At 38.8% G+C, this 27,521-nt stretch overlaps 1 protein-coding gene across 1 annotated transcript in view; it reads right to left on the minus strand.

Annotated features, from left to right (window-relative positions):
- The window catches only part of GABRG1 (gamma-aminobutyric acid type A receptor subunit gamma1), a 58,017-nt gene that overhangs the window by 23,361 nt on the left and 7,135 nt on the right, over positions 1–27,521 (minus strand). The window contains exons 2-3 of the mRNA XM_063336784.1: positions 16,961–17,109; positions 8,794–8,861 (exon numbers count right to left, since the gene is read on the minus strand). Of these exons, the coding sequence (XP_063192854.1) occupies positions 8,794–8,861; positions 16,961–17,109 (217 nt within the window). The remainder of the gene's footprint in view (positions 1–8,793; positions 8,862–16,960; positions 17,110–27,521) is intronic.

The following is a 27,521-nucleotide window of genomic DNA, read 5'->3' on the forward strand; positions in this document are numbered from 1 at the left end:
TTATTGCACAGTTGCAGTTTGCTCTTTTATTTCCATGGTATTTTTCTGTCACGCTCTGAAATCCCAACACTGGCAGCAAGGAGACTTATCTGGGTTTGGTTTCTACCCTGAAACTCTTGTAAGATATGTGATCTACATGAAATAACAGCACTCCTATCAGTGTAGCTTTCTGGTTGTTGCAGCAGTCGTGCAACTCTGAATATCTGCTACACTGAAGATATAAGAAATATGCTGAAGATATGAGAGCATGGACAACTGTTAACAACTGCCTAAAAGAGCCTCTATTTCCTTACCGGTCCCAAGGGCATAACTCTGTGGGGATAACCCTCTACAATAGAGACACTACTGTTATTCAAGAAGGTGAAATCACATGCAGCGCTTACGGTATGCCAATGAATGACAAACTCCAAAATAGTCCAAAACAAAGTGGTTTAGATGTGCATTCTCCACAGTGGTTAAAATAACCACCCAGAATGCATGAGACTTGATGAAATTTAAAATCATACAACAACAGAATGAAAATAATGAATCATAGAATCATAGAATGGTTCGGGTTGGAAGGGACCTTAAAGATCATCCAGTTCCAACCCCCCTACCCTGGGCAGGGACACCTCCCACTAGACCAGGCTGCTCAAAGCCCCATCCAGCCTGGCCTTGAACACCTCCAGGGATGGGACATTGACAACTTCCCTGGGCAACCTGTTCCAGTGCCTCACCACCCTCACAGTAAAGAATTCCTTCCTGATATCCAATCTAAATCTACCCTCTTCTAGTTTGAAGTCATTAGCCCTCATCCTATAACTACATGCCCATGCAAAAAGTCCCTCTACAGCTTTGAAGGTCAAGATCAACAAGCAGGGAAGTTACATTCACTTACTAGCAAAAGCACATTGCATTTCTTAACAGCTATTTTGCCAGTGCTGTCACCCCTGCTAACAAGGGAGCAGGGCGACACTCTTTCCAGGAGTGGGTCTGCGTCCTTGGCAAACAGCTTGGAGGAGCTGCTGGAGGAAAGAGCGTCCAGACCACTCCCCTGCTTCATCAAGTGTGATCTTCCCAAAGCACGTGCTGTCAGGAGAAAAATCCTGTAGCTGCCCAGCTTTTAAGAGAGGATGAGGTTTCGTAGTGTCAGCACAGATCCTGGCACCAGCTGTTGAAGGGACCAGGGAACGACAGCAGCTTTCCTCCGGAGCACAGCAGCAAAGGAGGCAATGATAACCTGTATGGTAGGAGCCATCGCCAAGGACCCTTTCTGTTGCAACAAGCCATTACAAGCTATTTATTGTAGCAATCAAAGCACATCCCCTGCCTTTCCTCCCGAAACCCAGTTCAAATCTAGGCCAGCAAAATCATTCCCACAGCTGGAATGCAGCATCACAAATTTCCATATAGACAGACAGATTAGGAATTAATAACAAAGAACAGGTGTGTAAGGTTCTTCAAATTGTTTATCATCTATTTGACACAGAGATGAGAGGTACAAGACAAAGAACTAAACGTAGCTTGTCTCAGCTGCAGACACGAGGGAGGCAACCACAGCAGAAGCAAAGTACACAGAAGAAGCAGACAAAGTATCTGGAGAGGATATTAAGGCATCAGAAGTTACAATACGACAGAACACCCAAGCAGTCCATACAGTTTTGGAGGGAAAAACAGGAGTAAATCACTCTTTCGGCTAGCTTTAGTGCAAGTCGGTACCTTTACCTTCCCAGTGAAGTGCTATGTGGCGCTTATATTAACATTATTCTTGGTTCAGACCGTCTCAGATCACAACTGAATTTTGCAGGCACTCGATACTGCTTATACAGGATATGTGTCCTCTGCAAGGAGCTTACGGTTTGAATTTAACATAAAAGACAGGATTTAGAAAGGCATTGGGGGGATAAGTAACAGGAAACTGAGAACCCAACACCAGCGAGAAGTACAGGCAGTGCTTTTAGGACAACAAAAGCTTAGTTGTTTGTGATATTTTGTAGCCTCCACAAAAAGGTGGGGGAAAAAAGGGAGGAAAAAAAAAAAGAAAAGAAAAATAAGTTTAAACAGGAACATGATGAGAAATAATGAAGCGGCTTTGCAGGCATTTACAGAAAGTTTCTTTCAACCATAAAGTGCAGCTTGGGAGAAAGTGGTATGAAGAGTTGAAAGGGTGGGAGCAGAAGCGAGCGAGATCTGAGATAGGAAATGGCCTCTTGGGGAAAAAAAACAACTAAAAATGGCCGGGGATAGGCTTTGAAGTGCCTTGAAAGTGAAAGGAAACTGTTTATGTGTAAGGTGCAGTGAAAGAGGAGAGAGAGAAAGAACGTGAGCAAGAAATGACTCAGGAGAAACAGTGGAAAATTCTCTCTGTAATACAGACATCTCTAGATGGTAGGAACAGAGCAAGACTGCAACTGGAAAGGTTACAAAAAAAAAAGTTATCGTAACAATGGGAGTCTGGACAAGAGATCCTGTGTGACAGATTAAAAAATAAATAAAAATAAATCCCCTCAAAGTTGCTATGAAATCAGAATTTGCAAGACTCCAACTGAGACCTTCCTCCTCGTTCTAAGATCCATCTGATCATAGAAAATTTGGAGATTTCAGACCACAGTGACATATCATGATTATCCATGGCAACTGAGAGCATGGAAGGGTCAAAAAGTGGGAAGATTTAAAGCTATGATTTAGCTATATTGAGCTAACTAAACATCTGTGAACATGTGAGGGACACAAGGCAATATTTCGGACTGGACAAAAGGAGATACAGAGAATAGCAGGCAACTGTCACAGAAAGGTTGCTGAATTTGTGCATGAAACTATCAAGGAGTAGTTGAGAGCAGAAGAGAAAGTGACCATGGAAGAAATCCTTCACAGAAGTACCATAGGAAGAGCTTTAAGAAGTACATTCACATCAACACATAAGTAGATAAAGTACTGGGAACACAAGAAAATAAGGTGCTTGCTCACAACACACTGACAGGCTGACCACAAATAAAAAGGAAGAAGCTTTGCAAAGTTGGTTTCTAGCCCCAACCACGTACACAGCTCAGGACTTGCTATTTCTTTAACAAATTAGCCTTATGCAAATCCAGAATCTGAAATCTCAGATGCTTCAAGGGCAGTTTGGTCATTGCTCTGGCTGTGGATGCTAAGAATCTGAGATGGTATAAACTGGATTTCCAACCAGTACATGCTGGCGCACACTACTGATGTCAGGGGAGTTAAGTCAAAGTAATATTTATTTTTTTTTTCATTATTTATATTGAATCGATGCCAACTGTGGCTTAAGTGATACAATAGTACTATACAAAACCAGTATTTCCTAAAGCATGAACTAGTCTAACACAAAATTTAAGAGCGAACCACAGCACAAAAAGACTGCAGCCTTAGGTTATAGCATTGCTAAATGGCACACACAAATTAGCGCACATTTTACAGCAAAGAACATAGATTTTTATGGTGTCTTGTGCAGAACCTTAACTAACTGCCCTGACTTCATATCTATTAAGGGACAACCAGTAAAGAGACTAGGACAAGTACTAAATGCTGTTTAAAGCGGGGGCTGAAAAGATGCCTGTACTCTGGTTTGATTTCAGAAAGCTACCACAACATTTGTCTGTCGTACAACAGCTGCCTGTTTGCTCATCCCTCGCCATTCCCTTCAAAATGATCATAGAAATTGGGAGCGACACAGGAACTGCGGTGCTGAGCCGGTATGAGCAGAATATTGCCTGTACTTGGCTAATTCCCCTGAAACCGCACAGGGCAAGCTCAGAGTTACCTTGCAACAGCAGCAGGCAAACTACCTGCCTGCAAGAGCCAGACTGATCAATTTAAGCTAATTTTTTTTTTCAGAATAAAACAGAGAACATTAATGAAACTGTATTTGTAAAGTATTACTCCAGTTCCTAGAGCTGGTAAAATAAGAAATACTAACAGCCATATGGTTTTTGACACTTAAATATATTTCATAAAAAATAAAAAGCAATGCTGAAGTCTACTGAAGGAATATTTACTCAGCTGCTGTAAATGAACTCTGTGTCCATCAATCTCAAACACTCATCTAAGTAACAGTCAATTAACTCTGATCACTCGCGGTGCTGACAGGCACCAAAATGATTGGAATCTATCTTTCCTAATAAAAACAAAAGAGTAAGTTGGGAATAAATTTATTATTCTAGCTAAATCCAAAGATGCTGTGCTATAAGAAACAGGTAATATTCAAAGACTTGCCGGTACTTTTGTCCTGATTTATGAACAAATATTCCTGCCATTTTGAAGAGAATTGAACCAGTTTGCATAAAATGCACACACCTGACTCTCCGAAAATTTGCAGTGCTTGCACACTGAACCCACACAACCTTATGAAACCTCATAAATTCTCAAACACGGGCAGGAGCGCATCCTTCATGCTCTTCCTCTCAGTCTGTCATCATAAAGCTCACAGTGACAACGGTTCTCCTCAAAATGGTCATCTTCTAACATGAAAGCAATCCCAACCCCCAGGAAAAGCTTCAAATGCAGTTCACAAGCCTCGACAAGCCCTATCAAGCAGTGTTCACCCAGTCCTGAAATATTAGCGTACGCTGCAGCATTTGGATAGCACTGTGATTTATTCTCTTTATGTTTCTTGTGTGGAACTATGTTCACTTAGACACACAGCTCTCTGTAATAGACCGACAGGGAGGGAAACAGAGAGAGAGTTCGTATTTTTCTGTTTATACACTCCTTACTTTGCATTTTTTTCCTATAGTGTTTGTTAAATCCTTAAGTCAACATGACTTGCTTCACACATGAAACTGAAGTACATGCCCAGGTATGTCAGGATCAGGGCCTTGCTAATTCCAGCATTTACTTCTGTCTCTTTCTAAGCCTCACCTTTCCTTTATGGTAGTTACTATTCATTCGGTAACAAAACATTTAATATCATTCAAAAACAGAGTTAAAAAAAACATTGCTTTACAGAATAATGCACACAGAGAGTGTGCATCTGAGTACGGGATTTCCAGGTAGCTTCAGATAATGTATCTTTGGGTCATGGTTACTTATATTCTAGTGTGCTTAATATAAATTACCTGGCACTGTAAAGTAAGAGTACAAAACCCTCAAACCTTCAATACAAATTTAGTGACTAGTAGAATAAGTGCAGTGACACACCTGACCACAAAGCATCCTCCACGAGTACAATAACATTGAGCAATCTGTATTAGGATACTGATCACATTGACACTTGAATACCTTAAAAAAAAAAAATAATTTAAAAATCTGCTGCTAGTTACTGCAACTTGAGAATGAAATGGAATTTTGAAGTCAAAGGATGCTTAAAATTCACCATCAGCACATTCTACACAAAGCCGTAAATGGTACAATATGACAGGAAAAATTGTATCCTAACAGTGTCCAGGCCGTGCAGTCTGTGTGCCAAAGCAGCACCTTGTGTATTCAGTGAATATCTGATTTGCTCAGTGGTTTATCTATCTTCTTAAAAATAAGAGTGCTCGGCTTCAAAGTATGGCCTTCAGCTTGCAGACAGAGTAGCCTTCAATGGATAACTAGCAAAGATCATGCAACAAAAGCTAAATCATCCGCAGAAGGTGCAGAAATGTTGGGAAATAACAAGGAAACCGAACTGCTTCGGTGAAGTGTAGTCCTAGAAATTTATCCTGGAATTTTCAGTCTGGACCTTCTAATACTGAGTTCCATTAATAAATACAAAAGCTGAATAGAGAGCGGATCAACACGCTTTTCTACACAGGGGCCATGTATCAGACTCTGCTACTTGTACCACCAAGCAGAGTGGGTTTTTTTCATCTTGGCCCTGGTTTGGAAGGAAAGAGAAAGGTAGCAAGAGCCTAGTACATCTACATTAAGTGCTCAACTGAATGAGCTTCCACATAGAGTAAACCAGGCTCTAAATATTCATTACATGCCTAAATTCCACTAAGAAATCCCTAGACCACTACACAGCTATTGAAGATCAAGACTTTGGCCATAAAAATGTACTTCGCTGCATTTTACATGACTGTTGCACGATGCACAGCACAGGTTAGCTCTAAAAGACAGATTCAAAAACCTTTAGACTTAATGAGTATTAGAAGCCTAAATGCTCCGCTGATCCAGACGCTTGTTAAAAATGTTTACTCAGGTTGCAGATGCCTGAAGTCATCACATGCTGTAGAAAAACACTTCTTAAGCATGGGGTGTCCATACCATCTAGAATGTTGTGTAGATCTTTGTTAAATAGTGAAAGCCAAAACACAACAGCCTTCAAAACAAATTCTAATGAATGTCATATATATACTTAAAGCATCCCTCTTATGAAAGTCTATCAGATAGCAAGAGGAAAACAGACTGACTTATAAAAATAATAAAAATAAATCTCGTAACACATGTCTTCTGAAGCTTCTGGACAAACACACTCCCTTGATATGCTGCTTCAGCATCACTCTTAGAAAAAATACTTTCTACATCATGCCATATCGTATCCAAACTAAATAGTTAAAGGACATCATTTGCCAGAGAGAATTAACATATCTGGCAAATGAGTAGTCCAATGGGGAATCACAGATATGTGTTCTCACAGTAAGTGATCAAATGAAGGGCTAAGGACAGCCCTTGAAATGGAAGCAATTTTTGGATTATTAGTTAACAATCTCAAACAATACTGACTCCAGGGAAAGTGCCTTCCTACTGAAACCAACAGCTCACATAAAAAGACCTTACAGGGTCAAATCTGCAATTATTTTTTTGCTGAGAATGTTGTTTCCCAGATTTAAAAGATTAAAACCATTTTTTTTGAAACCTTAATCAAATTATTTGCATATATATGGTTTCATTTATTTTCACAAACATTTGATTTTTGCAGTGATGTTAGATGCTCATATGATCCAGATTCCTGGAGTCCAAGCCCAGTGAAAGCAATTGCTGTCTTATGAAGGCCATAGTGCCCCTAGACTATAATTTAAATTGCTAAGTAGTTCTCTGCCCATTTTAAAAAAACATATAATAGTTTTTAAAATTCTATGTCTTAATGGCATTTACCTTATTACCCTTAGATGGCATGCTTCATTGTTATCTTTTTTTTTTTTTTTAACAGAAATCAGAAGGTTAGAGGGATAAACATTCAGTTGATAAATATTATAACCATTAGGATCCTGCTCTCTAATGAAGTAATATGCCTTTTCAATATGGTGCTGTCCTTGCCTTGGACTAAAAGCCTGTATGACGGGCTTCTATTAGCCAAAGCATCACCATCCAGCTCTAGGACAGCTGTAGCAGATGTGGGAAGACCTCTAAACGAGTGACACGAAATAGTCCCATGGCTGATACTGTCCTTACTGGAAGTGCGGTGCATGGTAACGCTGCCTCCCAGGCTCTGGGCTGAGCAAGCAGAAGGCAGCTGCGGGCACGGGAGAGGCCATGGTACATGATAGCAGGGAGATTGCCCGGGGGCTGCAAAGACAAGAAGAGGGCATGGGAGATGGGGCAGGGCCACGCTGTACAAAGCCAGCCACATGCTGGCTCTTTATAACTGGAAAACTGAAGCTGCAAATATTTCTCATTTCCAGTTCCAGTATACACAATGCCTACTGGCCGCAGGCTGAAGGACTTACATTGGTTACTGGAAAAGGAAGCCTCTACCATTTGCTGTATCATCAAAGTATTTGCTCCCACAAGAAGCTCCTTCAGAAGAGGGTAAGATGGAGAGAAGCAAAAGAGAATGACTGCAGTAGGAAGACAGACAAAACCAAAGACACCACTTATAACGGACGTGGCAATTGAAAAGTTTCCCCCACCCCATCACTCTTCTGCCCTCTCACGCATTTCTTTGCAGACAGCCCTGGTCTGAGACACGGACTTCCCTGCCACAGCCCCAGGTAATGATAACACTAAGCTTGTTAGACCATTATGCTGGAATGGATATCCTTTGCCACCGATCTGCATCATCTACTTTTATCCATTGTATCTAAGTAGCACTGTTTCTTCCAGCATGGCTTACCATCACTGAAAGTCAAGATTCCTTACCCAAGCATGATGACGTACGTGTAAACTACAAGATCCTTAATCTAGAATTAACTGTGCTTTGACCAAATGCCCATTTCATACAATGCGCATCGTGACAGAAAATCTAAGTGATTTAAGAAAAGGCCACAGACTCAACTTCCTCAGAAGTGCTGTTACTTCAGTGTTGGTACCAAATAGATACGTCCGGTCTCAACAGGTCTACTAGAAACTAGATGAGATGCATTGCTCAACTTCTGAAGAAACCAGCTACGTACATACACACGCCCCTGCACACATACCCACTCTCGCTCTCTCCCTCTCTCTGAAGAGGACAAATAAGACTAAATAAGACATGGAAAAAGGAGAACAAAAGAGTCAATTTCAGTTTTTCTTTCTATGCCTTTGAAAAATAATATTGAATCACTGCACTGAAAACAGTTTTTTTCAAAAACGGTGGGTCAATTGTTATTTTTCTTAACCCCAAGAGTAGCTCCAGGAAATTATACTGGGCCGGAGATAAACCAGGTTTAAACAAACATAGTGAAAATGTTCAACACAAACCAAAATAAGGACCTGATACAATATCCTCTGTGTGGTCTTATTTTTTTAAAAAAATAAATATAGGTTTTAAATTACAACAATTTCAAATAGGGAGAGTCTAAACATATTTCTGCAATAATCACAATCATATCCAACAGCATAAGAATACACAGTAAGAAATAAACTTATTTGAATGAGATTAGAATTATTTCATAATATTAATGCATAGCATCCTTCAGATAATGTTTTCTATCAAAAATCAGAACTTACCATATTGATCGGGTCAACTGGGCCAATGCTGTTAACATAGACATCTGTTTCAATTACCGTAGTTCTCACTAAACAAAACAGTAACCATAATAGTTACATATTTAATTAACTCTGTACATTGTTAGTGTAATTTAACCTATTTACTAAAATGACAACAAATCTGATATTCTTTTATTAGATTCAGAATAATTAAATCTCTGGTTTGTTCACTCTGTGAAGGATCATATATGAATTATTGGAATTATCAACATTATTTTTTTATTTCATACTGCAATCCCCACCTGTGCTTTGTGAACAGATACAAGATAGATATAAAAAGTATAAAAGGGAAGGGAAGGGTAAAAAAAAACCAAAAAAAAAACCAAAAAAAAAAAACCACAAAAACTGCCTTCCAACATAACAATTTAATCATAAACATAAAAGAAATGTTTGGAAAAAATTGCTTGTACGACAAACCATGAGGTCTGGGAGCAGATGTGTTTATAAGCTGTAAGGAATCAATCTGCACTGCTTTCTGTTGATTCCTACTGAAAACGTGTAACAAAAATAAAACAACTTTTCACCACAGATTTCTTCAATTCATGCAACTACAGCACACCTAAGGATTACTAATGTCCTTTCACCAGCTTGATTTAAACACAGCTTGAAACACCAAATTGAAAGCTCTTCACGTGAAAGTCATTTAGAAGTTAAACATTTCCAAACTTATTTGTCCTTAAGAAACACAGGGAAAACACTCTCCCTGGGCAGACAAAAATTAACTGCTTTAAAAATATATTCTCTTACAGAATACACTCTCTCACTTTGTACATTTACAGAAGGGCACAAATTCTAAGTGACTTCCCATGGAAGTCACATCCAAAGTACAGATGGCGCTGATAATTCTGTTTTTTCCTCCTAACTGGATATAGGGGAAAAGGGTACAAACGAAAAGGTCAGGATGCATTTTAACATCATCAATTTACCAAGCATTTTCTTCTAGCTTGTTCTGGAGAGCCAGAATGCGGACACAAGAGGACATATGTCCTAGTCGCAGCTGGAATGAAGAGGGTTAATAATAAAGCTCTGATGGCCTTTCTCTCGCAATCAGGCATGTTAAAATGAAGCATTTCTGTCCATCTGCAGATGGAAAAGGGGGAAGGTACAAACAGAAAGGCACTTTGATTTCATAGGAGAGGGATTTCTTTATACTGCAAACCATCAGAGATCGCCTAAGTGCTCTATAACAAACCTAAAATCTGAAGTAAGAGGATTTTTCAAATCTCAAAAATCTAAAACTCGAACTGACACACAAAAAGAAACAGGATATCATTAACATCCTTGCCAGCTACAATGACAGGCAAGATACATTTCCTAAATATCCCACGATACCTTTTCCCTGCCAGTCTCACTTGGGAGGAAATTCTCCCTGGTTCCAAATCCGATTACTGGTGTGACCCTGAGCCTGACAGCAAGGCACACCACTGAGGCTGCACAAAGGATTGGCTGTACGACCACAGAGCACAGAGTCACTTGATCCCTATCCTGTCCCAGCATGCTTCACAAAAAGTTTAAACAGACTCTGGAAACCAATTTATTTCCTGGGGTGAAAAAAAAAAAAAAAAAAAAAAGTACTTCCTGAGCTGCAAATGTTTTCAGTATCTGCAGGGCTCGTAAAGGAAGGGGGGCAACACGAGAGCCCATATCCACAGACTGAAAAATCAGAGTAAAAAAAAAGTACATAACGTATGTGGGTATATACACATATGTCTAATATAACTTTTTACATACGCCATGTCTCACAAACAGATATCCTCTTCCTTTAATTCCGCAACCCTATTTATCCATTACTATCTATAATATCTATTTATCTATATAACAGCAACCCCACTGCTAGACCAGAACACAAGGAGGCGGATCAAAGCGTGTCTTGCCTCCTTGCTCAAGCAATGCTCAATCCACTGGTTTTTCCCTGCAGTAGTAGAACATGCTTAATTCTCCTTAGTGTTAGGAAATCTTGCTTTGTTCTTAGGTTCAAGTTTTTGACTCCAACTCTCAGCACTGCCTAGCCGTGTATCACACCCCTTCTTCAGACGCAGGTACTTGCACACAGTGACTTACACGCAGGTCACCTCTGAAACTTGCCTTCAGTATCCGAACAGTTCATACCGCATACTGCAAATCCAACCTAATAATCTGTTCAGCGTTAACTTCTAAATTTGCTCCGTCGTTTCCAGACCCATCTTGAAATGTGGACACCGGGACTGGAAATTTTTGTAACAGCGTTATCAGCGCTGCTTGAACATTTCCAGACTTCTCGTTGTGTTCCTTTCCAAAAGGGGACTCATCTCAGGACAATGCTCAGGGATGCATAGCTAAGATCTTATACTACGCAACATATCTAAGTTTTCCCCTAAATCACTGCTTTACTATCCAGAATCTCTCACCCCCGCGCTTCCTCCCCTCCACCTCTTTTTTTCCCCTCTCACAATTTTTATGTCTCCAGTTTTACTGAAGGAGCAAATTATTACTCTGCAGATACAACCTGTCCCTTTCCAACACTCTTTGTGTCATCTGCCAACGTTACTGCAAAAATTAATTGCTGAAATTATTCAAAATATCATTATTTTTTATCAAGAATTTCCCATGAGACCTACTATAGACAGCCCAGCCACTGATATTTCCTTATTAACAACTAAATTTTGAGATCTGTCAGTAAGCCAGTTTTTAATGGAGGCTGTGTCAATTTTATAATTTATTCCAGCTTGCAGCGAGCTGTACTTGATCTGCCACAAGGGCTCTCCTGTAATGTGCCACGGAGTTCAATTTGCCTTTTCCATACTGCTCTGAGTAAGACTATTAGAGCTATTAAGAGCCAGTGAAGAATCTGAAAATCTGCCTCTGTTGAAATTATTTTAATTGACCCAAATGATCCAGAGGAAGAGATCCAATTCAAGAAGACTGGAAGAGGCTGTTTTGTTACCTTAGTCCTTCTGCATGGTACAGAGCAAAGTACTTCTGTGAATTAGAAGAAAGAATTCATTCTTCTCATGTTCTTGAACTAGAAGTGATACGAGCCCATGAAAATGACAAATGCGGGAGGAAAATATTTTCTTGATACTCGTTTGACATCCATGTAATGACTATTGTTCATTTACTCTCCACAAAGAGCTAATAGAGACAGATGGTTTGAGAAGACGTTTCTACGGTGAATACTTCTTATTTTACTTCAAAAATTTGCTATCAGCCTCGAAAACACTAGGAGTAGGAAGAAAGCTATTTAATGCATCCTGCGTGAAGTGCAAAACAGTACGGTAAACTTACAGAAGCTTCTAAAGGAAGAGGAGAAAGAGACAGCACACTTCAAATATTTACCTGAAAGACAATATGAGCCAGGCTAAAGAAGGTGAGAGTGCAGCAGATTGTGTACTCAACAAAGAGAAGAGCACCAAGGGGCAAGCTGCCGCCCGGGATAGTTCATCAGTTCCTAATGTGGCTGAAGCACAAAGGGAACGGCTTTGCTAAACACAATCGAGAGAGATCTACTCACACTTTCTAATTTACTGTTTTGACACCTTTTCTTCACTAGACTAAACTTCAGGTTTAAAGGGTTTGACTGGTATCGAGCATCACCTAAGATGAGCACATCGCTAAGGACAGGCTTGTCCCAAGAAATAAATATAGTAAATAAGTGACTCTTGTGCCTGGAATTCAAGAGCAAGAATGAACTTCCTGACAAGCAACAGGACCTGGAAAGAAGCCTCTCTCAGCAGGCACGGATCGCTAACCTCCTAGTGAGGGATGATGCTGCGTAACGCCCAGGCATATTCTGAATCCCAGTTTGAGTTCAATATCTATATTTTGAAAAATGTTTACTCTCGATTAGAAAAATCATAGTGATAAAAACCTACCTCAGTCATTGACAAAATATTTTAGTAATTGCACTTGCTATCAAAAGTGCCTCTTTTTTTAGCCTGTATTTATCCAGGCCCAATTTGTAGCTTTTGATATTTGAAATATCTCTGGCTGCTACATTGAAGAGCTCTCCTTATCAGTTATTCTCAGTTTATAAACCCTCATCTCCTGTCAGAAATTATTAACATTATTGTAAAAGTGCAGAACATTGGACTTTCTGTTGTTCAATAGTGCTCCATTTTCATTACTCCAATCCTCAACATTACCCAATAGGGTGTTAGTCCACCTAAATTCACTAACCAGTTCCTGTAGTTTACCACAATTCCCCATTTTGGAATGAAGGTATAAGATGTATCACTATTTTTTTATTATTACTTATCGTGCTATTTAATTTAAACTAAGACCGCTTTTGATAATTTCATCCAGGCTTATTTTCTTTGAGCATGTTTTCTATAACTCCTCATTAATTGCCTAAAGAAGCATCTCTTCTTGGTGATAAAGCGGTTATTCAGCAAATAAATTAGGTGACTACCACATTCAGGAATAAAAGAGGCCTTCAATTTGTAATAGTTTTTAATGGAATAATATAATTGTCACAACCAGTTATCTGTATTACTTATTACTTATTACTTATTACTTATTACTTAAGTAATCAGTATTACTTATATGGCTATCTGTATTGAAAATTTGGCCTCAAGTGTCTACAGCAGGCTTCCAGCTCCATCTCTGAAGAATTTTTTCAAAGTGATTTTGATGAAAGCAGAGCCCTGTTCTCCACACTTTTTCTTTTATCTTTTTATGTAAAAGAAACCCATCTTTAACAAATAATCCTACCCCACAACTTTTATTATTTCCATCATTTTCTGTGCAGTGCACACACCCAGTACCTTTAACATTCACTGCATATGCTCTTCTACGTCTTGCTCTTGTATTTCCTTCAATTCTTCCAAAATATTTTTCATCTCAGAATACATACTTCTCTACCTTTACCTGATGGTTTCCTGCTTATTCAGGCTTATTACTTTTCTGCCTATATCATCCTTTCATCAATACTACACTAAAAGCACCTGTTCCACAGAATAGCCCCCTAATATCCTTATCTTTTCAGAATTAGTGCTTCTGTTAGTCTCTTGAAAGTCCACTTTTTGTTCATATATCCTTTATATCCCTGAGTACACGACATTTCACATTAGTGTACTGACATGCAATTACTTACCCATGCCCTGCTTATAGGGCAATTACAACTATCCAAATTTCTCTAGGCATCCAATTTCTCTATGTCCATGAGCAATCATCCTCACTATTCTTAAAAATTCTACCAATGATGACTTTCCTCAAACTGTTGATTGAAAACACTCCTTAGAGTTGTAGATATGTGACGATTATTCCCTATTTTTAATTAAACTTTCAGATTGATCGGTTGTGTTTCACCTATATAATACGCAACACTCGACATGAGACATAGCTGGAAAAAATGTGCTGTACGTTGATAGGCTAATATTAATATATCAGTGTCCCTAAGGCGTGAGAGATGGAACAGTGTACAGCCAGAATTCTTCCCTTTAAAAAGGAAAGTTGAAAAGCAATCGCTAGTTTGATGCCGAACGGAAGCTAAAACTATGGTGATAAAATCAGGTAGCCAAAAGGTAATGTTACAGTGAGAATAACACTGTTTTAATATATCAACACTCCAAGGTTGTATCTGTAATTAAAAGGATTCATACTACAGATAAGTGACTTCATTTGGTAAGTACTATTACTTCATACTGAGAAGAAGGTACTTTAATACCAGTTGCTTCATGGTCCAAACACCTCAAAGTATGTTACATAAACTGAGTTAAAGACTAGTAAGATTAACAAACACAGCAAAGGAAGCAGTTAAGAAATCACTGCAACTTGTGAATATTTGAATGAGACAAACATAAAATGACAGAGTGTGGTTTTCTCCTATTATATTTCAGTATTGCCTCTGATGTTTCAATTTTCATTTGGCTCTCCTTTACCATCTCCCTCAACTAACTGCATGTTTAGCGATGAACCCCCTTATCTCACTCGGAGACGCTGAAATTCTCTGTCAACATCAGGAAGAAAACAAAATTCTGGTCTGGTATTCAAACCCAAAATGTCCAGGTTCAAGACAAAAAATGTTGCTATTGTAACTGAGCTTTGTAATTCAATAACAAAAAATGTTCAGTGGGATATTATTGCTTTGAAAGATAATTGAAATTCCAGTTCAATAACCTTGTTGTACAAGTACTGACATATACTCTGAAGATGTGGAATCTAACACCAGATTTTATCCACATAATTGAAGCAGACTAAGATGAATGCACTGTAGCCTGATTTTGTTTTTCTATCTATTAAATATCTGCTGCAGTTCCCAAGTCGCTGGATAGAATGCGACACCATCACCTGAAGTTGGAAATTTCATCTTATGTTGTCCAAAATTTCTGCCTTGTGTCAGAAGTCTGCAACTTCCCCTCCATCCAGAGGAGAGACCGTCTTCACACTTGTTCTCCTGGCAACAAAGTGAATACTCCCAAATGCCTCCTGTTTTCATCACTCTGGCTGATTATTCATGAACCTTACATCTTAATATATAGTATGGAGGCAGGTCCCAGATAGCAAAGGTCAGATTGGTACAGAAGTATTGCATCAAGACAGCGAAGAAGAAAAAGAAAGAGAGCATTTATGTGAGAGAAGCTAGAACCAAGCGTCTTCTTGCAGGAATGAATATTTGGAATCCAAAAAGCTGTACACTGAGTTACTCACAAAAATGCCCATTTCTTGCCCTATTAATCCTCAATATATAACCTGAAAACTGAAGGTAAGGATTACACCAAAATTCTTCCATGCCCATCTAAGTTCATTTGACATGTCAGAATAAACTCCTCTTCCTCTATTTTCTCTCCATTTATTTATAAGTTTTATGGGGAAGGTAGAGAAACAGAATTCTTCTTTCATTCCTACCTACCAGCTAAACATTAGAAGAAATCCTGGCGGAGACAGTTTATTCCCTCATAATCCCTTCGCTGCCTGTTGCATCAAGCAGTCAGAGAAAAAAAAAAACAGTAATGCTATACATCTGTCACACGTTGAGAATTTAAGGAAAAATATGCTGGAAGACCTTTCTTGTTGTCTAAATGTTTGTAGTAATTCAATTAAATGAATGTGAAGGCAAAGACTTACAACAAACTTCATGAGATTCACATGTGATTATATTATGACAGTGACAGAAAAATTGCCATTCAACATCTTCAGGATAACAGTCAACAATAAAACAGAACTAAGAAATTTGGGGAAGAAAACAATTTGTCAGAAGCTTTCAAAAGAAAATACTTAGTTGAGATTGCATCTTTCTGTTCTCCTACATAAATAAAACAAGTCTAGATTGTTGTATTGTTTATCGTATAAGCAGCTTACAGACTTACATGGCATTCCTTTGATAGGGAATGCCAAGTATTTAACAAATAATTATGTCCTCCACCTCTCCCTTCACAGTTCAGGGAACGAACTCAGAGAAAATAAATTATTTTTCTTGGTTTGATCTAGCATGCATGTAGTAGACAAGAGCTGGCAAGGTTTCATGTATTCCATGTTTTCAGCGCAAGATTCTTCCAAATATTTACATTTAACAGTTATATGCAAATTGATGCTTTGACTATTGAAAGACAAAATTGCCTTCCTACTGGCTGCAAAGTTTGATCTATATTAATGCACTCTTCCCTCCTGTATTCCTTTAGAAAGGATATAGTCCCAAGTCATATTTTTAGATTCTTACGAAGTTTTCCAAAATCTGCGCTAGGGGCAGAAGAGGACTGATTCGAGTTAAATTTGCTCAACATACACACTTACAATGCATTTTCTAAAGTAAGAGTAAAAATATCTAGGAATAATTTTTTAATAAACTCCTACAGACTCAAGATCAAATTTTTAAATAACCGTGGCTGGTTTATATCTGTCAGAAGATCACAGTTAAACAAAGCGAACTATAATTGCCTTTTAATGATTTATTATAGATTGCCCACTGTCTCCAAAAAGCAATACTTTATAGAAGAAAAAGACATTGTAAATAGAACATAAAAAAAATCTACTCTTGCATAGAACATTATTTTTACCAGTTCCAGAAAACCATTGCATTTTATTGCTGTTATATTTAGCTTGCTATATTAAGTTTTAAAAATAGCATTAAGAGGATTTTTGCCATCTTTGAAAAAATGCAAGCCATCTCTGGTTCAAATCTTCTATTTAGTGAATTATTTCATGGGCTTACCCCCAATATCTGGACGAAGCTTATTGTCATATCCTTGAAGTAAGGAGTCCAGTATGTGAGTTACATCCCCACCATGAATCTTTGGTGCAAGGACCCATGTTTTATTCACTGTTAGATCTTCATCGTCCTCATCATCTGCTTTATCCGCTCTACGGTGAGTGAATAAAAAAAGCAAGGTTAGAAAAAAAAAACTAACGAACAGGGAAAGTAAATACACGAGAGGTGAAGAAGAAACTGCTAAAATATTGAAGACTATTTAGAGTATTTTATAAAAATCTAAACGCATTCTGGTGCCAACAGAAAGAGGCAGGCCCTTATTTAAAACACCAACACTTTGGTTTATGGCAGTAGAGAGTGTAAGCTAATAAACATGTCAAGAGAGGCACTAACACATCATCCATACAAAACTCAAGCCATGAGTCAAACCCATAAAAGAAGCAGTAGGCATCCTCTGACTGTCAGCCTTTTCCTGTTTTAAGACCCAAAATGTAATTTTCCCTGCATGTATTTCATTTTCAAATCATGCCACTAATATTTCTAAGAGATGCTTAATCATGCTTGTAGATACATCGTGGTGTCAAGAACATTAACAAAATCTCCTTCCTAGTAGCCTCCATTCTAGCTATGATATAAGAAAATAAGACTCGTATGCTTATTCAAGTCCATTCAAAATTTAAGAAAGCAAACAAACTTTACATTCCTGTGCCATGACTAATCATTCACAGAAGCTGCAGTCATGTGTCAATTATGAATCTCCATGTATACTTCACGTAGTTAAAATGCTGTACCATTCCTTTCATTTAAGATGATCATTTGTTAGCTACCTATTTTACCAAGGTGAAACAAATGTACAAGAAAAGCACTTACACATTCATTTACTGCCTTTTAGTTAGATAAGCAGCAATATATAGTCAATCACTAAGTCATTAGAAAAAAATCACAATACCTTGGTTGCATCTGCAGATTCAGTCAGATATCACTGAAAGGTCAAAGAATGCCTGGAAGTAGTTTTCTTTCCATTTGAATCAAATGAGTGTGGACTTAAGTATTCCTCCAGTGCTAAAGTTTGCAATCTATATTACTCATCCAGCTTATTTCAGGGAACTGCTATGGGCTTCAAGTCAAGCAAAGTGCATCAGAGTGATAGCAGTAACTCTGACAGTCACACAATGTATCTTCACAAATGGACACTGGCTAGCCGTTATTACAGAACGTATGCAATCCATATAAATCAGTTCCAGTGTTAACATAAGCACAGATATTCCAGTAAAAGAAAGGAATTAAATTACTGTCCTTGTACCAATTTGTATTGTACACCAAAACTAAAAATGTTACTGCTATATTACTAGAAAGGGATTTAAGGGCTTCTAAATTACAGAGACATACGCTCCTCTCAAAACTCAAGGTGAAATTTTTCAGTAAATTGCCTACAGGAATGAAGACCACCGGCATGTTCCACTGGTGACAGCTGAATGAAGACAACACTAGGTCTTCAGGGGGAAAGGACGAAAAAGTCAGGAAAGGACAGAGATGGAGTAGGCACGTTGGCTTTTTACTGCACTCCTTTGTGGGAATGCACCAAAACAGTCTGTATTTGTAAGACCTTCCGTTACGGCTCAGATAACACCAGCGAGTCTCACTGAAAATCAAGACGTTATCAAACACTGGAACAAGCTGCCCAGGGAAGTGGTTGAATCACCATCCCAGGAGGTATTTAAAAGATGCGTAGACATGGTGCTGAGGGACATGACTTAATGGTGGACTTGTCAGTGTGAGGTTAATGGTTGGACTAGATGATCTTAAAGGTCCCTTCCAACCTAGACGATTCTATGATTCTAATGGCCGTGGAAACTGCTCGGTGGTTTCAGCACACCTGCTTAATTTGGGAAGTGCAACAAGGAGCTTGCCACAGCTCCGTAGGTTCCCAGCGGATGAACAAAAGGCGCTGCTCAGATATCAGGACTTTCATACCTAGCTTGCTGCAAACAAGTCCCAAGAGTCTATTATAGCTGAAAGCAATACTCATTCTAAATACAAGGTTCACTGACAGCTTCCCCTGTAACAGTCTGAAAAGCACTTTCATTCTTTTAAATTGAAATGCACTGTAAAATACTTAATCTTTACTGCACTACATAGACATTATAGAAATGTCAGATATTAAATATTTAACATTTCCCATTAGCAGGATCCCACTAATGGGAGCACTAAAAGAAGTAGGAAGCTAAGTTTTGTAAATGTACACTCTTTTTCCCTCAAAGGTACCTATTGCCATCTCTTTCATGTTTCGTTACCATGTAGCTTTTTTTTTTTAATATATTTTTGGTCTGCTTGCACTTTATGTCATCTAATTAGATAAATTAGCTTACAGTTGCTAATAGTGCAGAGGCAATCCCAGCCTTTCCCCAGGGGCATTAAGATGATGAGTAAAACTTAATTTATAAGCAGCTCTCTAAGGAAGGAGACATGCCCACTACAAAACTGACCTTTTCTTCTTCCTCTTTTTGTCCTCCATCCCACAAACAGCAGAAAGTACAGTAAAACCACCAGAGCACTGTACAGACCCAGGGCACCTGACTCTTAGGATCAATCCAATTATTTGCAGAGAATTTGAAGTGGCAATGACACAATTTTGTCCTCTTTTAATGTTCTTTACACATCGTTATTAAGAACAGCATAGATTTAGCGAAAATGAAAAGTACAAGAGGTCATGGCAAGGGCCTACCCCCACCTAAACCCAAAAGGAGTTACAACCATGATACCTCCACTGATAGTCGCTTGAATATGTTGACATTTTGAAGAGTTCCTAATTTAATTTATAGATTCATAGGACAAGTCAGGTGGGAAGGGACTGTGGGAGGTCACTAGTCCAGCCTCCAGCTCAGAGCAGGGCCAGCTTTGACCAGGCTGCTCAGGGCTTGATCAGATCAGGTCTTGCAAACCTCCAAGGATGGAAACTGCACAACTCCTCTGAGCAACCTGCTCTCCACTTCTTTCTTATCCACTATATATTTTGTTTAAATAAACTTGGAATTAACAAGAAAAAAATAAAAATACAAATACATTTCAGATTTTTACTTTCTTGGTTGCTTGATTGGAGGACCTCTGGTCCTCCAATTTTAAAACTCTGAACTACAAATAGGTATACAGATGAGGATACTGATAGCTTACAGAAAGCTACTAATAATGCAATACCAGGGGGAGAGGGAAAAATTACATCCCAACATCCAACAGCTTTTCCAGTCACTACTAAGTAAATCTGTTTAAGGAGGCACTTTTATTAGAAACAACATTTCTTTACTCAGTATCTGACCTGACAAGAGTCTTGACTTAAAATGCACATTTCCTGCTATTTACGTGGAACTACCCTGTTTTACCTAGAAAATAGTATACATTTAAAAAGTGCCAGCTGCTAGAAAAGAAATACACTAGACATCCATACTCGTACACTAGGTTAACAAGAGATTGTGGCTCACTAATCCATTAGCTAAACCGGCAAAAGAACCAACGAAAATCAGGAATTAATATAACCAAATGTGAAGGAACTGGACTATCATCGTTCCACACAGTGAAAGGAGCTATTCTCACTCTCTCTATTCCTATCTCACTGGCCTTTTCAGAGATGATTGACTGTGATTAACCCATCTCACTACCAGAATACCAACTTCTCAGCTCTTCTTTGAAATGTGCCCAAGCACACTGAGCATGTAATAAAGACTATAACATCTCTGCCGTGATGGTGGCACCCAGTTCTACACTTTCAATTCCTGAGCTGTAGCCACTGACATGCAGCCACAGGACTCAGACAGACAGGAATGATGCTGGCTGGAAAAAACAAGTGACCAGAATTTATAGAAAGTCTTCTGTATGCCCTCCAGTGAAGCAGAGAGCACATCATCTGGCAGCTTGAATTCTCAATCCAGAGGTTTCGGGACAAGTTGCATAAAGCAGCTAGCTCCCCTAAAAGAGCACCTAAACACACAAAGGCAAAAGGACAGACACTGTGTACATATTCATTTCTATTAATCTCAATTACTGATCTTTGTCACGCTAAATATATTTAACCCACTGAGTTTCAAAGGTAGGAATCCCTTCAGAATTACAGTCAGCAGGACCAGTCAAGATGGTGTTACCAAGATCTAACTGAGGTTGCTAGACCGTGCTCTTTAAAAGAAACATCACTTCGGAAAATAAGATGGTTCAAAACTGTTGACCTTTTACCTGAGTTTCTGTGTCTCACATAGCAAAGTCCGTTTTTTTTCCCCAGGGTTTGGAATGGAGTAGAAAGAAAGGCAGAAGACAAAAAACTTCATTCCAAACCAGAAAATAAAGTGTTAAATTCTGGTGTGCCGTTCAAATATTTAGCAACAGTTAACTTGGGCTGAGTACCTTTTTACGTCTTTGCAGTTAAAATAAATCTAACAAGCCCATGAAGATTAATGTCAATTAACTCCATCCTAACTTCAACAGCAGCACTTTCCCCTCTCTCTCACAACCTCAGGAAGAAAGGCAAACTTAATTAAAGAGGAATTCTTTTCCTTTCCAAGTTCGTCTAAAGGTTATTTCACTATACACAGAACATAATACTTGATCCTTTCTCCATTTACTGTACAATATATTTTTTTCAACAACGTTCACTCAGTAGGTATTTTTCAGAATGTCTGTAGAGACAATGATTTAGAACCAAATTGTAATATAAGACATTAAAACATTTCTGTTCCATGGCATGACGCTATTTTACATCTATAACTGTGGGTGTTAATCCTAATTTTCATTATTTTTATAAATAAGAAAGACACCTAACTTCTTAACACTCTTGTCGTTATAACACTTCAGCTAGCCTCATAAACTCAACAGTAAACTGCATGTATACAGTTAACAGTAATTAGACAAAAAGTGCCCTAATTATGCTCTCTGTCCTTCAACTAATTGGAGACATTGCCATGACTAATAAATCCCTGAGCACAAGTGACTAACGACTAAATAAGTCTTTTCAACATCAGGCAACATGCTCATCTTCAGACATTAATATCATAGGTCTTTGTTCTCCTTTAAATATGAGAAAAAACAATCAGATGAGCTTTAAGTTGCAATTAACATCTGTCAGGTTATGTAATGAACTGGAAAAAAATGGTTATAGTGAAAGTGCTCCTACTGCTATTTGCATCATGCGTATCAAAGTATTACACGTAGAACTACACATATAGCGTAGGTGGGAGTATTTAAACACAGCTAGGGATTAATTTAGTTGTCCATACCCAGGCTCCTATTCTCACCCAAGACATCCAAGGGTATCCAGTCCTCCAAGCAGGGTCGATTTATAGGGAACCCACAGACTTCTGGGGAAGCTGTAGAGGCTGATCTGGGAAACTTAGTTATCTTCATCAACATTTCATGCCTGTGCACAAGCAACTCCATCAAGCCCACAGTGACCCTGAGGTTTAAACAACACCACACAATCAGCTCTGTCTGACTGGAGATACAGTGTTCCTTCCATACAATGAATGCTCTGATCATCATTTAATAAATAAATAAATAAGAAGGAAAGTCAGTGTTTCACGTACTTTCTATACTGAAAGAGCTGAAAGGAACGTAACATTTCCATTTTTGCCTTACACGTGCCAATGAAAACCATGAGACTAGTTGTGTTAGTTCATTTAGCTGAGGATCTTCTCCAACAGCAGCCAAATGCAGTTGCATCAGAAGTTTTACCAATACAGGGGTAGGGCACAGTGACACTTCTCTAAACCACAAAACATGCCTTGCGATAACTGTTATTCACTGGTCGTGCTTCCCAGCATACTACATTTATGTCCTTTGTCTAAGTATAGCACAATTTATCTTTTGTTTTCCAGCACTTAAAAAAAAAATTACTGTTTTTCTCAATTTTCAGACAAAATGGTAATGTTTTCAAAATTGTAAACATGGGAGAATACTTTGTTAGCAACAGTCCAGTTTCAGAGGTTTGTCAAAATACTGCATTTAACCAGAAAATACTTCAAAATAAGTCAGTCAAGACGGACAAGGTTTCCAGGGAAGGTTCCAACCTGTGAGACATCTAACCAGAGCCTACTTTACTCCAGAACACCAAACGTGATATGCTTGTATGTGGTAAAGAAGTATATTTCATGGCCCTATCAACAAGAGTACAGAGGTTGTCTGACCTAGCCAAATCCCACACACGAAAAAAGACCTAGAGCATTGCCGAAAAACAAAACATGGTCACTGAGACTCCCACATCCAGAGTCATACAGATGCTGCTGATGACTCTAATTCAGAAGACAAAAAGTAAGTACTTAGGCATGTGGCACATGCAGGACCGAGTACAAAAGAAAAGCTGAACTCTAGAAGGATGATAAGTTTAACCAGTGCCTGAGACAGAAGACGCTTCCTTAAAGAGACAGAAAAATACAACTTCAACATGGTAGGAATCAGCAATTACTCTTATCTCAGCAATTTAAAATACATATTTACATATTTCCTTGGATCTCCCTGAGATAAAACAAGGGCCTCAGACAGACTTGTAGTATCCTTCAGAAGCTGAAAAAGGACTGGAACTCCTGCACATACACAAATATTACTTCTTTTCAGTAGCAGCAATAGCAGCAGGACTACATCATTATGACTGCTAGAATAGGACACAATTACATTTTTTTTCAGAAGATTTTCTTGAAAGCTTTCTTCCACTGGTAGCTGTCAATGCTGGACAGTTTAAACATCTCTCAAGATTTATCTTCCAAACTTGATGGCTGACTTCATACTCATCGGTTCTACTACATTTCTGCAGAAATGAACTCTTTTTTGCATTTCATCATCAGCTTCTTCACTAATATGCTCTATTCATCACAGAAAATTTCTAGGAAAATAAGCATAACTGCAAGCAAAGAAATGCAGCTACTGAAAATATGTCTCCAGAAAGCATTACTAGCTCTTCTTAACCCTGTGGGATTTAGAGTAACTGATGTTGTATTCCTTCATCTTCATCCTTCCTAAACTGGTTTAGATGTTCTCTTGACAAAAATCTCTTTTCTCTTTCTCCCATCCATTCCATCTCAGATGCTTTTATCAATCTATTGCTCCCTCCTTCTGCCTTGCCAGACTCCAGCATATTCTTTTGTGTGTCAAAATGTATTTCTCTCTCCCACTGATGTTTTACTTATTCCCTACATCTTTTTTCCCGTATACCTACCACATACATTAGGTCAATTCTTCTTCTGGATGCACATACTGCCTTGTGCTCTTCGCCATCTCTAATGTCATATTTGTCTGGCTATTCATAATTTCCTGCCCTGATTCCTCTTTCCCCTCTCCTTCATGAGCTTTTACTGAAGGGATAAATCTGGACATTAAGTCAGCTGTAAAATTATCAGGGAAAAGTGTGGAAAAATATTAGAAATTCTAGTACAGAAAGAAACATTAGATTTTTAGGACAAGCTACATAAAGAAGTTCATTTAGTATTAAATAAGTAAAGCTTTGTTAAAAAATAAAAAAAGAACAATCATAGCACTAGCAGAATAAAAGCAGGTACCTCTGCTGTTCACTCCCTGTAACGAAAAATGTTGCCTACACATTTGAGTGTTTAGACTATCAAACTTGTGCTCTCTTAATACATATCCCAAGCATCAGGTGATCAAGCTCTTTTGAGCCATTACAGCTTTGAAGTACATCTCTGAAAGATATGAAACATTTTCTCCCATACGCAATAACTTCAGTACAATTAATTTCAGTCCCAGCAAGACCTTCACTTAAAAGGATTATCACATTTCTTATAAAATGATCTTCAACATCTCTGTGATACTCATATAACAAAAACTTTACTGAACAATATGACCAGAATTCACTCTGAACACTTAACAAAGCACAACCCGACTGCAAAGAACATTTATAGAAATCTGAATTTTTAACATTAAGAACAACAGGTATTATTAAAGATTTGTTCCAGAAGAACAATTTTGTTCTGAGTTCCACATAAATTGCTCTCCTGCAAGTCAACTTTCAGATAATGCTACGTATTATTTGAAATTGCACTGGTCAAATTTGTTATTAATTCAAATGGTTTTTGAAGACCTCACAAAAATAATCACCTGGACTCACAGCATCACAGATATTCTTTATCCATAAGTCCTCACATAAAATACAGAGTTAATCTTCTCTCCTTGAAAGTTCATCCGAATGTTGATATGCTCAGACCAGTATAACTGCCGCCGCTACTCTTATCAAGTTGCAGTCCAGAAATCAATTGAAATTTTTCCTCACATCTATCTAGCCCAGTATGGGTAATTCTCTGTGCCAATTCAGAGCTGCTGGATTCTCAAACATATTCAGCTTGATTAGTATAGTGATCTCTTCTCAAATAGAAGATTTGACTGTCTTAGTAAAAATAGCTCTTTACCTCCATATGTGGTCAGAAAAAAATTCCTCCCAGTTTCGTAGACCTGATGGAGACAACTACCTGTTTCTGCACCCCTCTCTTTTATGCTATACACTAGAGAGTAAGAATCTTGCACAAGTAAGATAGCAAACCACAGGGGGGTGGGGAGGAAGGAAAAAAAAACCCAAGCTGATTCCTGCTGTTTTCCACAGAATCGTGCAATTTAGAAGGGGTCTTTGGAAGTCACCTTCTGCTCAAAGGAGTGATACTGAATTCAGACCAGGATGCTTGGAGCTTAGTCCAGTCAGGTCTTGGAAAACGCCATGGAGAGATCCCACAACCTCACTGGACAACTTATTCCTCTATTAGATTATCATAGAATGGTTCGGGTTGGAAGGGATCTTAAAGATCATCTAGTTCCAACCCCCTGCCATGTGCAGGGACACCTCACACTAGACCAGGCTGCTCAAAGTCCCATCCTGACAGTTTTCTTTCTTTATACCTAGTTGTGATTTCCCCTGTTGCAATTCATCACCATTGTTCCTCATCCTCTGACCATGCAGCACTGCAAAGAGCCTACCTCTGTCTTCTCGATACCCTCCCCATAGGTACTGGGAGCTGCTGTTGGGTCCCCCCAAAGCCATCTCTGCTCCAAACTGAACAGCCCTCTCCTCACAGGGCAAGTGCTCCTCCCTGACCAGCTTGGTAGCCTTCTGCCGAGCTCTCTCCAGTTTAAGCCCCAAACGATGCAGTATCTAGATGCAGTTTAACAAGTGTGGATCACTTGTTAAGTGAGGGAGATGATCACTTCCCTCAGCCTCCTGAGCGTGCCCAGGAGGATGCTGTCCCTCCTTGCTGCAAAAACACCATGCTGTCCACTGGCAGCTCCAGGTCCTTTTTGGCAGAGCTGCTCCCCAGACAGCTAGTCCTCAGTCTGTCCTGCTGATGGGGGTCTTTCCACCCAGGTGCAGGACTTAGCACTCATCCTTGATGAATTTCGTGATGTTCCTGTCAACCCATTCCTCCAGCCCCTTCAGCTCCCTCTGAACAGCAGCCCTGCCCGCAAACATATGAATTTAGCAGAAACAATCCTGCAACACGAAAAAAAATGTCTTCAGGAAAGGCTATGCTAACATTGTTATTCCTGATAATCTAAGCAGTTCTTGTTCTGCTCCAGACAAGTGAGGAAGCAGGAACTTCTCACTTCTCTTTCCACGTTCTGATTACAAACTTGCAGAATGCGTTGCGTGTTTTGTCTTGGCTTACAAAAACTGAGTATCTTATTGATCATAACACCCACATCTGCAGTGCAAGTACACCTGTTCCTCTGTTCTGAGAAAATCATTACTACAATATTTCAAAGCAGTTCTTTGCCTAGGAAGGTACTTGAGAGTACCCGTTATCTTCATTAAGTAGGCCCTTCCTTTCTTCTAGTACAACCATTTCTAATGCCAGCTGAAAAATTAGGAGGGGCCCTTATGCCAACTATATTTTAATCTTAGAGATCAAACGCATTTTGTCGTTGTAAAATTTTCAGACAAACATATATTCATCTTCCTTTATGTGATGGATGTCTTTTAAGGAAAGCCTTCCAGCCATTGCATGCAACTAAACCTAAAATTTATCAGGAAGGTAAAGCAGACCTTAGGATAATCTGTACTGCCTTGACTGAAAATGAAGTGCAAACCTACTAAAATTCTTAGGGAGATTTATTTCAGATGGATTTGAATGAAACCTAGAAATGTAAATTGGTAAGTCTTTGTGGGTTTTGGCCAGACCATGCAATCAAATAATTAAAATGTAAGCAGCCATATTCCACTGTTCATCCAGACCAAAAAGCGGGGAATAAATGAAGATTCGGAGAACAGAAGATAAAAGGGTAACGACAGCAAATTTAGAGCGTAAGTAGATATAACTGAAAAGGGACAAATGGTATTAAATAAAGGATAAAATATCCCCAAACAGCTAAGGAAGGACATGATGATGAAAAGTTATCACCTCTCTGGATATCTGAAATGTGTACGAACTACAGCAGTATCAGATCTCCTGGGAGTTTCAGAGTAGGATCATCACACAAAGACAGACACACATAAATCCCTGTGCCACATGTCAGCACCCCGTTGAAGAGACTGCAGATCCTTGTCTACACTTGACTGATGAAAGGTCAATTGTCATCAAGTTCAGAATGAACT

This window comes from Chroicocephalus ridibundus, chromosome 5 (genome assembly GCF_963924245.1).
Source record: "Chroicocephalus ridibundus chromosome 5, bChrRid1.1, whole genome shotgun sequence".
NCBI lineage: Eukaryota > Metazoa > Chordata > Aves > Charadriiformes > Laridae > Chroicocephalus > Chroicocephalus ridibundus.